The following is a 16,400-nucleotide window of genomic DNA, read 5'->3' as shown; positions in this document are numbered from 1 at the left end:
TGGACAATCCTGAGTACACATTTAAATTCCCATGGCAAATCTGTGCATTACTTCATGCTTTGTAGATCCTGGATTTCCTTCCTATACTTACAGATACAATCAGCATCTAGACACTTGGCAAAATTTGATTCAGTACCTATTGTTCCTATTCCTCAATCACTCAGACAGCTAACATGTACATTCCTGCCCCTTTCTCCTTAATTAACAACAATATTTATTGTAAAGACAGTGCATCGAAGTCCACTGCAATAGTTCTTTCATGCTGATTAAATTGCGAGAAAACATTTTGGTCAGAGAAAAAAGATTGTCTTAAGTTCATGAAGCTAAAAACCAAGATACACAAAACTGAAGCATTCCAAAGTTAAAAATAATAATTTTAAACTGCAAGAGCCGAGCTGTAGTTTTGTGCAGTTCAGCATGACATCATGGTTTATATAGGGCCAGCTCAATAAATCAAACTTCACCTAATTAGAGATCCTACTGCATATCTACATTATTCAGACAAATAATTAAAACAGGACAATCCATAACACAAGCCAGATATGTTTACTAAAATATGTTCTTTTCAATCTTTTTTAGCTTCACTGCTGCTTACAGAGCTTTCACATTTACTAAATTACAGACCTGAAGCTTTTATTTTAGTCTGACTTCACTTTCAAGGAATTCTTCAATTAACTTTACACTGCTTTAAGCTCTTCATCCAATGAGAAAACAATCTGTGGTTTCTAACTCCTTCTAATGCCAAGAACTGCCATCCATGTTCGACTTTCAGATATACTGTCTTTTCAGAGCTAGTCTCTGTTTGCTTAAAACCAACTAGTCGTCACAGCATTTTGACAAGCAATATTTTTTTAAAAAATGAAAATAAAGGAACAATACTTTGTGATGGGTAAATTAGTAGGAATAATTAGGTTTACTATCACTTTTTGAACAGTTTATAGCAAAAACTTGGTCAAACCAGAGCAATCAACTCAAAAGTGAAAAGCCCTTATTAGTTAGGTTGTTACCAAATCTTCTCTGCATTTACTGATCATCTGTGACCCACTATCTTTTTTTTTTAATTGTGGGTTGTGTTGAAAGCAGAAGTTTATGAAACGTCAAAACATTTGAAGCCCAACTGAAGGATGCTATCCAGCTAAGGTCTCCATTAGTGGAAATGCAAGAAGCTTTTTGAATGGCTACATATCCTGCTGCTAGTGCAACAATCATTTACTATGTACAAGATGTCAAATCAAAAGCCAAATACAATTTCATAAAAAGCATGAGTTTTGAGATAGGTTTCTTTGCTAAACAATAAGGGCTTTTTCCCCTAAACCTTGAGCTTTGTTCATTATTTTTACTGGTTGTTTTCAAATATATATATATTTTACTCATCAATTGCACCAACAAATGCAGTGTTTGAAATATTAAGCCAATAACCCAAGAGCTAGCTCTCTATAAAAAGCATAATACAGCAACCTAGAAGAAATGGGAATACACAGAAAAGGAGACACATATCTATGTTAGTTCAGTACCAGTTTAATTCTGACATCTGTTGTACCAAACGTTAACCAATGAAAATCCTGGAAGAGTTTTAATTTACTGTAATATTGTAATTTATTAGATGTCAAAATGAACCAACCCACACTCAAGACTATCTAATGTAGTGCCTAAATAAGTTTACAAAGACATTGCAAATGGACTTCATGCAAGTACATGCAGAGTAAGCAAGTGGACAGAAGAATCCTTCCAAACTTTTGCTGGACATATTTTAGTTCAAGATAACATTGCACCCAACATGCACTAGTCATGACAAATAGAACTGGAGGAATGTTGACAAGGTAGAGTGTTAAGGCCAAAAGTGAATCTGGAGTCACTTGCACAGAATGTTCAAAAGGATCTGACCTCTAGAAATAATCCAAGTCATATTTTCTTACTAGTTCTCATCTAGAGTCAGGTGCACAGGCATTACAGTGCCTACAAACCAGCAGCTAAGTTCACAGGGCTGCACGCTACTTGAAAAGCACAACATTACTCAATTTTCCTCCCTTTTGTTCTCCTTTACAAGCCTTGCTCCCACACGTCCCTGGTGGGGCACAGCAGGAAACACAGATCTATTGCACTTCAGCTCAGGTGTTTATGCAGGCTATGTACTAGAGCAAGTAATGGCAAGTGTTAGGCGTAGTCCTACAATTTAAGCAGCAGTAAGTCTCAAGCCCCTTGACAGCATCCGAGGAGACATGGAGTTATGTATAGTCTTGATAGCTAATGAGGTGGTTAGCTATGTGCTTCACTCTTAGGCCTTATTCTTCCTACCAAGCACAAGTAGTTTGGTGGCTGCACACGAGCACTCAATGCAGGATCGGGTTCTGCTCATTGTTTTTTATTTTGTGTGCCACACCTCTGCTGTACACAATCACACCCTTAATCTCCACCAATCGTAATTCATATTATCACCGTTTCAACAGGCAGCAAACACAGAACTGCAATTCATCTGCTAAAGAAAAATGGACCTCCAAACCCAATATTCACATTCTCCTTATCCTTTTCCACTTGTCCTTATTTAAACAGCAAATAAACAACATTATAAGAGTTTTCAGAAAACAATGAGGGTCAGACTTCCTGTTAAAAACCATACTGCAGGGATGCACTGTAGAATTCCTTATATGAGCAGGTGGCATAAGGGTGGGAGGAAGAGACTTCCGTTCCATCGTTAATCTAATTCTACAATCCCACCAAACCCTTTTTGGAGAAGTTGTGCAGGTCTTGGAACCCATGTACGGGAAAGGCTGGAACAGCTGTTCTCCATTATATTGCATTCCCCTTCCCCTTCAAGAAAAAAAATGGGAGTAAACTCAAGTTGACCCTGTGGGCATCAGCTTTTCAGGATTTCCTTTCTGCAGCTAAGAACACCTACCTTTCTTCTGGGCAAGTTTTGGGATGGTCAGGGATTCATACAGTCAGAGCACCTGAGGGGAGCTGGGACCCTGTGTGAAGGCAAAGGACTTGTGGATCTGTAAGTTTTTGCTGGTTTAAGAGAGTGGAATTCCAGGCTATCTACCATGGGGGGTGCAAACCCCCCCACACTTCTAGGGATGATTTCCATTGAGTGTACAATCTCATGAAGTTTCTCTGCCCCTATGTGGGAATAACCCTATCAGGGATATGTTCTGGCCCATAATTATTAAATCAAGATCTTCTCTCAAGCTCTTCCACCATTTCCCGCAAACACCTGCCTACCTGATATAAACCATTTTTTAAACTATGACCAACATCTAATCTGTGAACTATTGCTCCTGTTAGTCTGATTTGCAATTAAAAGAATCAAGGACACAAACCTGAAGCCTTAGTTCTGTTACTGTGTGCCATAAACTAGTTTGTAAATCAAATTTGGTTTGAAATGACTACTTGTCTGGACAGAAACATAACGAATAATCGTCATTAAAGGATAGCATTTGGGTCCACCAGTAAGTGACCAGTGATCTTCTAACAAAACCCCAGGATTTCCCAAAATTACTTCTGCAAGCAATAGTAAAAATTAAAAGAGGTGATCTCCCTAGAGCAAACCCACAGCTCTATTTTAGTAACGTGCTTTTGAAGCCTGATGCTTTTGATAAGCATCAAGGAATGAAGTATTTTCATTCTCTTGTATAAACTTGTACAGATTGCTTGCTATTGATCTTCTGAGTCATGTTTCTGGCAGTAAATTAGTATCCTACTAGAAAATATAAGTGCTATAGAACAATTGATGCAATATATTAATAATTTAAGTTTGGATTTAACTCTTCCAACATATTAGCAGGAGATACTCTCTGTACAAAATAAGGATATCCATTGAACACTGAAAACAAGAAACCAAAATATTTAGAGTAAAATTTAAAAGATCACATTTTAATGTGAAGGATTTGGATTATAGTAATTTAAATTTTTTTTTTAAAGTTTATAAGCTACATAATGAATTTCCACTAAAATGTTTGTTTGTTTTGAGGGGAAATGGTTGTTTCAGTCTATCGGGCATCACTCAGAGAGCAGGTTTACAGCTTAATCAGGCTGCTGTATTCAGGCTGTTGGATTTCTAATTGCTTTCTTTTTATCTGGACTACACCCAGTAGAGCACCCACATAAACCATAGAGAAAACAGCCCTCACAAAAGTCTTACAATTCTTCATAGAATCACCTCTATCCTATCTGTGCTTACAGAAAGCCAGACCAAAAGAAAACATATTGTAGACTAAAAGCTAACTGAATATAGCAGGGGTAGCCAAACTAACTGACCCTCCGTGTCTCACAGGACAATTTTCAGAAGTTTGAGAGCCAGGACGCGCCTGCCGTGGCTCAGGGCTTAAGCCCTGCACTCTGGCAGGCACCTCTCGTGGGCTGAAGCCCAGACACACCCCTCCCACACTGGGCTGAAGCCAGAGGTGACACATGGGGGACATGTGGGGGCACATCATTCCCCCTACCCCCCGATTTTTGCTAGGGTTTGCTGGCCCCACTCAGTCACATGGGGCTGCCAGCCCCCCTCCCAGTGCGGCAGCTGCTGGAGCCGGCAAGCTGGGAGCGGCGGCCCTAGGGAGGGAAAGCAGCAAACATCTAGGAGCTGCAGGGAGGGGCCGCTGAGGGTAAAAGGGAGGGTCTGCTTGGGGGCATGATGCAAGCTGTTGGGGGGGGCTGAACCTTTAAATTGTGCCCCCAAACCCCCATTCTCAGCAGGCACCAGTGGTCTCTAGCAAAAGCCCCTAGTCCCATCACCCTACCACAGAGAAGAAACTCTGAGTTACTCCCCACTGTGGCAGGTGGAGAATGGGGGTGGGGGGTTCCGCGAGCCACACTTTACCTGTAAAAGAGCTGCATCTGGCTCACAAGCCGCAGTTTGGCCACCCTTGGAATATAGGTTAGAGAAAATTACACACACTCTTATCATATATATCTGTACTCTGTGCATAGCATACGTATACAAACTGTACATGCCTCTGAGGCCAAACGCTGCCTCTACTCTTACACCACCCAGAACAGATGATCATCAATATTACAGGGTTATGGGGTCCCTGTCATAGCAGGAACATTCCACCATCCCTACCACAAACTCATCCAGGCAGTTTTGGTAGAAGCAGAAACAATCTGCAAAGGAGGGAAGCTGAGCGTAAGGGACATTGCCAGGTCAGGGGTATACGTATGTACAAAAGCCAAATGGGAAGACCATGTTCCTTAGGTGAGGTAGGGCTTGAAGATTTTGGCAACAGCAAAGATCAGCGTGAAAATCTCCTGCCCTTTGCTCCTCCTCCTGCTGTGCAATTGCTTCTGTTGGCAACGATGAACAACGTGCTCCCAGAATTTGTCTCGTAGCCTCCAGTGTTAACCTGAGAACACCATCAAATCATCTAACAGATGGAAGGACAGGAAAGAAGCACACCTGTATCTTCAGTGTATTAGAGAACTTAGCCACACAAGTTGCATTGATTTTAATGGCTAAATTCCAAATAAGTTTTTTCCAATAATCACTTGATTGTTGGATGAAGTTCTTTAGCCTGCGCTATGCAGGAGGCCAAACTATATAATCATAATGGTCTCTTTTAGCCCTAAAATCTATGAAAATTCAGATGGTATAGTTTAAAGACAAGGAGATCTCATTTTCCAGCATGTATTACATTACTTCTTTATTTTATTTTTAGTCCTCTATAAACATACAAAACCCTGAGGAATACACAGTATACAGAAGCACAGAAAATGTGCTCTCACTTGCCTCAGATGCAAACAGCTACATACTGTCCAAGTGACACATAGTTTTGACAAAGGAGATAGCAGTATCAGTGTTTCCATAATTCTTTATGAAGAATTACAGGATTTAAAATGTCTCTTTCCAGCATTACCTCATGCATAGGCCTCTTGATGATTAATTAAAACTATATACATATAGAAAAAACAAACATCAGCGCTGCAATACTATGTACCAATGTACAGTATCCTTGGCAAAAAGAAACGGCCTGCTGTTTTCAACCAAAAGTCAATTTCCATACGTTAATTGTGAATTGTAACCAGACAAGATCTCTTTTCTAAAAAAGTTTCCAGCAACTGGCAAACTGTGTCCAATACACAGGAAATCGTATTTATAGTTTATACTCTCCACAATGTATCAATTCTCCTCTCACTAGGAGAACCAGTGGCAACTTCTAAATGAATGGTCTTGTTCCTAGAATTCTATCATCCCAACATACAATAGCTAATTCTAGAGTCAATAACTGGAGGGATTGGAGGGGGAGGAGAAATATAGCAGAGAGGTCCCTTCCATTGCTGAAGAATCCAGAAAATAATGGCCTATCAGAGTGCTCTACTCAAAAGAACAAGAGTTTGAAATCCTGCTTTTGCGACCCTTTGTCTCATCATTAAAACCATGATTCAATGGAGGTACTTAAGCATGTGATTAACTTTAAGCAAAAGAGTAATCCTGTACTACCCATGTGCTTAAATATCTCATTTAATTGGGGCCTAAACAAGTTACAGCCTCCTCTGTACCTGCTAATTATAAACTCCTTTAATATGCTACTTTTTTAACATAGAAAATGGGGATGAAAACCAACAAAAGCATTGCTATGAAACTTCAAATGCTCTTATAACAAGCATTTAAGAACATGTATAATTACTTGGTAATCATCTTGTCCTCATGTTTTTTGCTATGATTCAGAGAACCATGTGCCGTTACTAAGGCAAGCCCCACTTTGAAAAGCAGAAAGGTAAAATGTCAAAGCTTTTAATAGAGATAGGTTAATACTTTACCAAACGAGAAATTCCAGGGCAAAAGCACTGCAAGAAGTGTTCTTACCTACAATTAAGAAAAGTAAAAATCATCACTATGTATATCACAGTTTAAAAACACCAGTAATTCCAAAATAATGAATTGTGGATATCATGACAACTATGGAACAACCCAAAGAAAACAAGAAGCTAACATCAGGACAGGAAATTGCCATTTTTTTGACACAATAATTAACATTAACAGGGAGACTGCTATATATACAAACAATCAATAAAGGAAATTTTGTATTAGTACAGTGAAACCCAAGGGACCAGTTTAAAAAAAAAAGGTTACTTAATAGAGGTGGGTTTTCAACTAAAATTCAAACAAAACTACTGAGAACCACATGTGGAGACTTCAAAGTGATCACTTAAGAGAGAAGCTTGCCTGCTGGAGATGAAGGTCCTTCATTCAGATTTTACGGTGTTTAAAAAATTAGCAATACTATATATTTATTTGAATTCAGACAGGTTTGCCTGGGCTCTTATATGCAATCATGAGGCATATGTCTCACAGTGTCTTTGCATGTCCTTGCCATGCTGAATTTTGAAGTTTGATTCCAAATAATTGTCAACTTTTGTAAACAACGGTGATCAAAGTAATTTGTTTTGTAGCTAATTACATTTTCACTGCACCACTCCCTTCTTTTCCATTTACAGTGGCAAAGTGAGAAAATGGGCTGGGGACCAAAACACACACATAAACAAGTAGTTTTCATTTAAAAAAAAAAAAAATCAGACAATTTTTAAAACATTGAATTTTTTTCACAAAAGTTAGTTTTCCAAAAATGTTTCTTAAAGTTTCAAAATGAAAAATGTCAACCAGCTCTACTTATTATAGGTTAAGAAAAATCAGTTTTTTTCTTTAAAAATAATTTTTAAAATTGTGTTTATTAATCTTGGCTTCTTTTGCTTTTGAAAACTCTTTGCAGTTCCTAAATACTCATAGCGAGCATTAGTTATTCTGCAACCAGTGGTCTCTAGTGAAAGGAAAGCATGTTTTATGAACAGGGTCATATGAAACCTGTGACTAAATCCACAGTAAAATCCGAACAGGATTGTTCCTATACTTGATTTGAAATTAAAGTCTCCATAAGCAAGGACGTTTTGGAGGCTTGGTTTATTTGTTCCTCATTGATATAGTAGGCGTGAGGCAAGCCTCCAAAAACGGGCCATATTTTTGGAGTTTAATGTACCCATACTTCACACACCCACATCATACATCATTTGAAAGCTTATTTTTATGTCCATTTAGATGAGGTATGATGGAGAGCTACCACGTGGTGCCATAAGCCTGTAGGAGAGGTAAAACAATGGTACCCAAAATGAGAAAATGTCCTTTTTTAGATAGTTCCAGAAACACTGCAACATGACTGACTACAGTTTTTACTATTTAAGTTAATTTCAATACCTTAATGTGATGTTTATTGGTCAAAGCTACCAAAAGATGATGCATTAAAAGATTTTTATTGGTTTTACATGGGCAAGTTTTTTTTTCTCCTAGAAATGATGATGCTGTTTAGCATGTGGCAAAAATGGTGAATATCAATATTTTGCAATATACTAACACGAAGAGTTTTCACATCACATATTCTTAATTCTTAAAAGTATCTCACAAGTTTTCTATATTTTCAACTAAAATTTGATAACCAGATCAGTCTCACACCGAAGGCTGTGCACCAGTAGCAGTAGATTGCATGCCCTCAGTTTGTACGGCAGAGTGGATAAATATAAATGTATGTGAATTCCTAATGTAATGCTACTCTATTTGTAAGCTTTTGTACATACAATGTAGCATCTAGTATGCCTGGTAGAAGGTTCCAGTTTGTAATTGCCTACGCATGCAGCACTATCCTTTGAAATATTCTAGAAACTAGCTTTTTAATTCAGTGATAGTTATACACAGATCAGTATCAGTGTTAGAGATGACAATGCACAGTTTCATATTATGAATATGAAAAAGTTATGAGAGAACAAAGTAGCCTAACAAGTAGTTGTGAAGACAAAGTCCACAAACAAGTCCTTGTCTCTGCACTGAAGATGGATGAAAAGCATGTTACAGTTCTTACCTACCATGTCGTCAACAATATGACAACCCCGTTTGACCTTGAATCACTTCCAGAGGTAATTAACAACATGTCTACTGGACTGCAAGTAACATCATATATACAAGGGTCTCTACGGAAAATAGCAGACGTTGGTGAAGAACAAATGGAGAGATTTGTGAGAGGTGCATTTGATCGTGAGGGGACACTACAGCTTCTTCAGCCCAGTCACGAATTATGGCATTCAAACATTTGCTGACATGGCCAAGATGACCAAATTTAAGCCTAGCAAGGGAGAGACAATCACGGCAGCTATCAGTCCAGAAATTGTTTTCCGCTGAGCCCTGTCCTTACCAAGATGCAAAGATGATGTTTCAATTGAAACTGTTCTTAATCATTCAATACAACCTGAATTTATGTCCCTCTTCCACGCTGATGGCACAACGAAACAAACAGACAAAGTTGAATTAAGGCATCAGCTGGAAGCTCAAACTGAAAGAATCCATGAGCTAAGAGCATACAACAAAGAAACCACAGTGTACATCAGACGCCAGGGCTGTCATACAAATTATGGCTGGAGACAAATTCCACACATTTGATTAATTGGTCGCTGAGTACTTGAGGCATATTTTAAAAGGATATGACAAAGCTAATTCTGTAATCAAAGTCTTTGACAGATCTGACAACAGTAACTGTGAAAATTGCAGAAAGATCACACCAGACAGGATATAAGATTGTATGAAAGAAATACCAGGTGATTGGTGGATGCCCCTGTGCCTCCATGGAAAAAGTTTCTAAACACAGCATCTAATAGGAAGTCACTTGTAAAATTCCTCTTTGAATATATGGTTCAAAACGCACTTTAGAGTGCAGGAGCATACCCAACACAAACTCTCCTCCTTACTGGAGGCTTTTCCAATGGTGAAGTAGTAAAGTCCATCATCATTAGATGTGTGAAAAAGCCCAAGCTTTGCACAGAACTCAAGAAGAAGTGGACACAAGGATTGCTTTTGGATCTCCTGGTGTCAAAGGACGCATAGTAATTAGATCACTTGATACAGGTGTTTTGGTCTTTGCTGTTCACTCCTTTCCCAAAATGGAGCACAGATAATATATGGATTGGAGCAGGTACCCTTACCAGCACAACTGACAAGCTTTGCTGTGACATCGTGGAGATCACCCAGACCAATAAGGGGTGCTGTCCGCACCTGCCTTTTTACTTCGAGTGCCTTAATGCTATGCTGCTACAAACCCAAGCCCTGACACCACAAAAGTCTCACCCTGGCTTCCACCATCCTAGTTACTCTTTGCAGGGTGACCCCAACAGCCCTTACAATTCTGATTCTCCCCAAATCCATTTACCCCCAGTTCTTAATTACCAGACACAGACATTTTTCCATCTGGTTCATCACCCCTAAAAGATTGAAACCTGCCCCCAATCATCAATTCACTTTGACACACACTCTGCACAACAGTGACCTGCTTCAGATAAAAATAAATAAAAGCTTTATTTGATAGAAAAATCACAGATTCAAAGATGAAATAGTCAGGGAAAAGCAAGTTACACAAAAAATAAACAAAGACAGAACCTCACGTTTTACATTTTTCTAATATGTTATCTATTTTCTCTGAACAGTTTCCCAGCGTACCTCCATCAGAAAGGGGATCGAGCATTTCACAGACAGCACCCCACCTTGATGCTGGCCCTCAGTTTCTGGGTGTCCATTTCAAACTCCTTCTGGTATAGGAAATTCCCTCCCCTCTTAGGGGAGATCTACACTACAAATTAACATTGGCGCAGCTGCACTGCTATAGCACATCTGGTGAAGATGCTCAGTCTAAGCCAATGAGAGAGCGCTCTCTGGTCAGCTTAACAATTCCACCTTAGCTGTTGCCTCTCGCGATGTCCGCACTACCAGTGTACGCTCTGTAGTGCGGCCATAGCCTAAGGCCATGTCTGCAGAAGCAAACTTACAGGGTACAACTGTACTGATGCAGCTGTGCCCCTGTAAGATTGTTCGTATAGCTCTATGCCAATGGGAGAAAGCTCTCCTGTCGACATAATAAAACCACCTCCATGAGCAGCAGTAGCGATGTCAGTGGGAGAAGCTCTCTCACTGTCATAGCATTGTGCACACGAGTGCTTATGCCAGCAAAACACATCACTTAAGGTGTTTTTTTCACACCCCTGAGCAACATAAATTTTCCCAGCATAAGTGGTAGTGCAGACGTGGCCCAGGACTGGGGTTTTCTTTTCCGTTTTGTATTGTTCCAGCCAGCTGATTCAATTGCTTATTCTTTGGGGTTCAGGCTAGTCGTTCTTCAATTGGTGTGTCCAGATGCTGATTGTGACAGTCACTTCAGACCTGTGCATGCAATTTGTGATGCACTCACTCCTGACTTCTGCAACATATTTCCTCCTTTACACACAGTAACAGGATATGACTCTGTGTCATCCCTATTTGGAATGGTGTTGAAAAAAAAAACTGTTGCCAAATTGGGAGAGAGTGAAAGACAAGCTGCAATTTCTGCAATAAGGAAGTTGGCAGTAGTGCTGTATGAGAGCAATAAGAAGGAAAAGGACACTTTAATTGCTTGCGCCTCAATCTAGCCATCAAAAAGTACATATAACTGGCCCAACTCCAACTTGTGAGGACAGGTTTGAAGAACATGTCAAAAGAGCATCTTGGCAAATGAGATTTGGATTCCTTCGCACATAGGTAAACCAGATGTTGATCATCACATCAACACAGATGGAAAAATGTGGAGGATGAACTACTGCCTGGAGTCTTCAAGAGCCCAAAGGCATCTGAGCTTCTACTTTGAGTCAAGACTCTAAAAGTACAGTTCAGAAGGGAGCAATCTGACCTAAGACAACTCTCCTCAGTAAAATACTAAGCTTTGAATGTTGGATCCTGATTCTAGGTTACAGCACTGCTTCTCTTTGTATATTTTAGCTACTTTACATCTGTGCTTACATATGTGGCACTTCCATTGACTGGCATGCACATGACTGCCATCACCATCTGCTTCCTGGTTTTGGTTGCTCTGTTTCTATCTGCTTGAGATTGTCCTTTCTTTTTTTCTTTTGAGTATCCCCGGGTCATTTTGATGAATGACAGCTGTTGTGTACTTGTGTAGGTTTCATTTTTGTTTTTGTTTTTTTGATCATATGATTAATTTACAGACTGAGCATGCAAACTCTAGGCTAGCAATTGGAAGAGCAGGAGCCAGAGGCTTCACGGATTCTTTACAGAACATAAAGTAGCACCATCTAATGTCAAGCTACTTAAGTCATTTGCGTGCTTCCTTTGTTCTTACTACTACATCATTGTGATTTATACATTGCAAATGGCAATAGAAATACAATAATACTTGCTCTTATTAATAAAAGATGGATTTTTTCTGCTTTTTTTTGAAGCGACATCACAGGGTTTCTTTTAGAGACAAAGAGAGGGATACTGTAATGTTGTTGGCCACTGTTGCATTTTAAACACTTGCCAAACAGAACACAAGAAAATCTGTAAAATGAAAAGCTCTGGGGAAAATGAAACACTAAAAGATGGTGCAACCTTCACTGGAAAAAAATGTCTAACTACATATGTTAACAAACCTAGTGATTAAGGTAAAAATAGTGATGGTGAACAGCACTAACTATAGACAAACTACATGTGAAGGCAAGACACTATAAAAACATTGAGCAAAGCAAGTTATTTTTGTTCTGAGTGAGGCATGTCATGTGTAAACAGTACATAAATCCCTTGCAGAAACCAAGAATTAGGTAATCAAATAATTGCAGACAATGCACTATAGTTCAGGCCATGAAAGTAACTTGGTTATTTTGGCTTGTTACACTTGTTATTAGGTTACCTGAGCCAGGACAGTCTTTAGTTTCCTGCTTTTGGGCCCTTCCTTACTCAGAACTCCCAACTCAGGAGGAGTTTTGACTGCATAAGGAACGCTGAATGGGGCTATTTGCATATGGTTTGCTACTTAATTTTTTAATTTTTTTCCACCAAATGCATCCGATGAAGTGAGCTGTAGCTCACGAAAGCTTATGCTCTAATAAATTTGTTAGTCTCTAAGGTGCCACAAGTACTCCTTTTCTTTTTGCGAATACAGACTAACACGGCTGCTACTCTGAAACCTACTTAATTTAAGTAGCTAAGTGAAATTTCAATTCAACATTAATTGGACTGCTGGTGAAGTCCTTCCTCAAGATTTCAGGTGAAGGGTTTTTACATACTAGAGTGAAAATATCTACATTTTATTTTTGATTTTTACTTTATTGAAGAGAGTTTGTGCTATACATTTGGTTTTGGTGAACATAAACAAAATCTTAGAATTTTTGAACAAGTTTAAAACATTTCAATGAAAAGCTACTTATTCATTTCTGAAACTTTTGCAAGCCACATATTGTTAGCATAAGAACAAGAAAGTGAAACACACCAAACCTGTTTCATTGCTCAAGCTTTAAGTTATTTAAAAAACTCGCATACAATTAAGTGGTGAAGAGTAAGTTAGATTTTCAAATTCTTTCAACGTTCATGGTTTTATTTGTAACTCAGTGAAACGAAAGATTTTTTTTTAATAGGAAAAAATGCAAAATGTAAAAATGCAAATGTAAAAAATGCAAAAAATGTTAAGGTTGCACATGGAATTTTAACACTGTCCCTTTGTGTATATGCATTGTGATAATCTTTAATTTCATGACCACACATTTCACAAATAATACAGCAGAATTTGTTCCATGATTTTAGAATATCTTGAATTTAAAAATCATACCCTTACAGATTTACATTATTTTCATTAAAATGAATTGTCCAGTATAACTTTACCTTAAATGTGTAACTAGACAAATTCTCCTCTCATTAAAATATGCATTTCAATAATGCAATCAGAAACTATGTATTATACCATTTATTTTCAACCATCAGTACAGTTTGTGTCAGGTACAATTCAGGGAATTACACAGTTTACTACAAAGCATAGTTTCTCTTACCCATACTTCTCAAGTGAACATTGTTTAGAGGGATATCATTCATTTCAGTTCCAACATTGTCTTTGCTCCAAACAAACATTGTGTTCCCTCTCTTTTATTGTTAAAAATATCAAAAATTAAGGATTATGAAACTGAGGTTATAGAAAGAATTTTTCACTAAAAGAATGAATCCCAGGGCATTTTAAATTTCCACACGTCCTTTTTTTATGTCCAGCAGTTTAGATCTTTTTCCACACATTGCGTCCCACATTAAGGCTTCGACATGTTGAACACTAGGAGCTGGCTGAAAAATGACAGCAAATTTTCACTATTAGCCTCTATTGTTATACTTAATTTGCATTATGTTGTGTAAAAAATGCTTACTGTTTATATAGTTTATACACATAGTAGTAGACACAGTGCTACTATATGCTAAATTCGGGTGTATGAGCGTGCCAAAGACCTCATGATAATCTGATGCAGGAAATGTGCTAAGCTTGCAAAAGTTTGAGAACTTTCTGCACAGTGTTCATTGTCCTCATGCCCCAGTGATCTCTTTAACCAGGACTTAAGACCACTTGGCATCTCTTAGAATTATGCCCTAGTTCTAACACACCTGGTGGCTAACTCCACTGTACGCACTACAAAGAGCTTGTAAGAAATCTGTCTTAAAGAAATATAAAAGAATAATAGAAAAAGGACCTTGCCCTAACTCTGTTAAGGAATCGACTGTTATAATGAGCTTCCCTGAAAGAGTTGTAGCTGCAGGCTGGGCCTCAGCTGAGATATGTCTAAACCGACAGCATGGTTCAAACACCAGTGGCTTTGGTACAAACTTGCCTATATTTTTATAGCATATGTGCACACACACCCATATCAGGATAGCTAGGGAACGCCAATAATCTGAGGATTTATGGTCCTACAGCGAAGCTCATTACTGCTGTTAAGCTATCGTCATTAAATCTTCAAAAAGAAAAGGAGTACTTGTGGCACCTTAGAGACTAACAAATTTATTAGAGCATAAGCTTTCGTGACCTACAGCTCACTTCATCGGATGCATTTGGTGGAAAAAACAGAGGAGAGATTGATATACACACACAGAGAACATGAAACAATGGGTTTATCATACACACTGTAAGGAGAGTGATCACTTAAGATAAGCCATCACCAGCAGCAGGGGGGGGAAGGAGGAAAACCTTTCATGGTGACAAGCAAGGTAGGCTAATTCCAGCAGTTAACAAGAATATCAGAGGAACAGTGGGGGGTGGGGTGGAGAAATACCATGGGGAAACAACAGGTTTCAGAGTAGCAGCCTTGTTAGTCTGTATTCGCAAAAAGAAAAGGAGTACTTGTGGCACCGTAGAGACTAACAAATTTATTAGAGCATAAGCTTTCGTGAGCTACAGCTCACTTCATATTTTACTTTGTGTAATGACTCATCCATTCCCAGTCTCTATTCAAGCCTAAGTGAATTGTATCCAGTTTGCAAATTAATTCCAATTCGGCAGTCTCTCGTTGGAGTCTGTTTTTGAAGCTTTTTTGTTGAAGGATAGCCACTCTTAGGTCTGTAATCGAGTGACCAGAGAGATTGAAGTGTTCTCCAACTGGTTTTTGAATGTTATAATTCTTGACGTCTGATTTGTGTCCATTCATTCTTTTACGTAGAGACTGTCCAGTTTGGCCAATGTACATGGCAGAGGGGCATTGCCACAAGTACTCCTTTTCTTTTTGCGAATACAGACTAACACGGCTGCTACTCTGAAACCTGTCATTATGCAAGGCACTGAATTTAGCCGTATAGAGTGGAAATCTGTCAACTTCATGAAAAAACTCGCACAGATACAGACAGACATCATCTTCCTCTCCAAATGCAAACAGATGGACATCATACTGAAAGGACTGAAGGTAAAAAATCCATTACAATCTACATACCACACAGACTATGCTGACAGCTTGTGCCACACACTCTCAAAGAAACTGCAGAACCACCTGATCAACATCCTCTACAGCAAACAGGGAAAGATTAAGAATGAGCTCTCAAAACTGGATACTCTCATAAAGAACCAACCTTCCACACAAACTTCCTCGTGGCTGGACTTTACAAAAACTAGACAAGCCATTTACAACACACACTTTGCTTCTCTACAAAAGAAAAAGGACACTAAGATATCCAAACTACTATATGCCACAAGAGGCCACAACAATGGTTCCCGTAACCCACCCATCAATATTGTTAATCTATCCAACTATACTCTTAGCCCAGCAGAAGAATCTGTCCTATCTCGGGGCCTCTCCTTTTGCCCCTCCACCCCTACGAACATGATACAGTTCTGTGGTGACCTAGAATCCTATTTTCGACGTCTCCGACTCAAGGAATATTTCCAACACACCTCTGACCAACATATTAACCCACAGAGACCTTCCTGCCAACACTACAAAAAGAAGGATTCTGGGTGGACTCCTCCTGAAGGTCGAAACAGCAGCCTGGATTTCTACATAGACTGCTTCCGCCGACGTGCACGAGCTGAAATTGTGGAAAAGCAGCATCGCTTACCCCATAACCTCAGCCATGCAGAACACAGTGCCATCCACAGCCTCAGAAA

The 16,400-nt window shown here is 39.0% G+C and overlaps 2 protein-coding genes across 9 annotated transcripts in view; one reads left to right on the top strand and one right to left on the bottom strand.

Annotated features, from left to right (window-relative positions):
- CMSS1 (cms1 ribosomal small subunit homolog) overlaps window positions 1-16,400 on the bottom strand; it is a 387,357-nt gene that overhangs the window by 166,377 nt on the left and 204,580 nt on the right. For 3 of the 7 annotated variants that reach the window (XM_043511400.1, XM_043511367.1, XM_043511375.1), the window contains exon 2: window positions 6,754-6,799. The exons of the other annotated variants lie outside the window; for them this stretch is intronic. Coding sequence is in view for 2 of the 3 variants with exons in the window: in XM_043511367.1 (XP_043367302.1) it covers window positions 6,754-6,799 (46 nt within the window). In the remaining variant the exon portion in view is untranslated. The remainder of the gene's footprint in view (window positions 1-6,753; window positions 6,800-16,400) is intronic. 7 annotated transcript variants of the gene reach the window in all.
- The window catches only part of FILIP1L (filamin A interacting protein 1 like), a 287,759-nt gene that overhangs the window by 103,646 nt on the left and 167,713 nt on the right, over window positions 1-16,400 (top strand). The gene's annotated exons all lie outside the window — the stretch shown is intronic.

The sequence above is a fragment of the Dermochelys coriacea genome, chromosome 1 (genome assembly GCF_009764565.3).
Source record: "Dermochelys coriacea isolate rDerCor1 chromosome 1, rDerCor1.pri.v4, whole genome shotgun sequence".
NCBI classification, from domain to species: domain Eukaryota; kingdom Metazoa; phylum Chordata; order Testudines; family Dermochelyidae; genus Dermochelys; species Dermochelys coriacea.
This window is presented reverse-complemented; position numbering and strand designations above follow the sequence as displayed.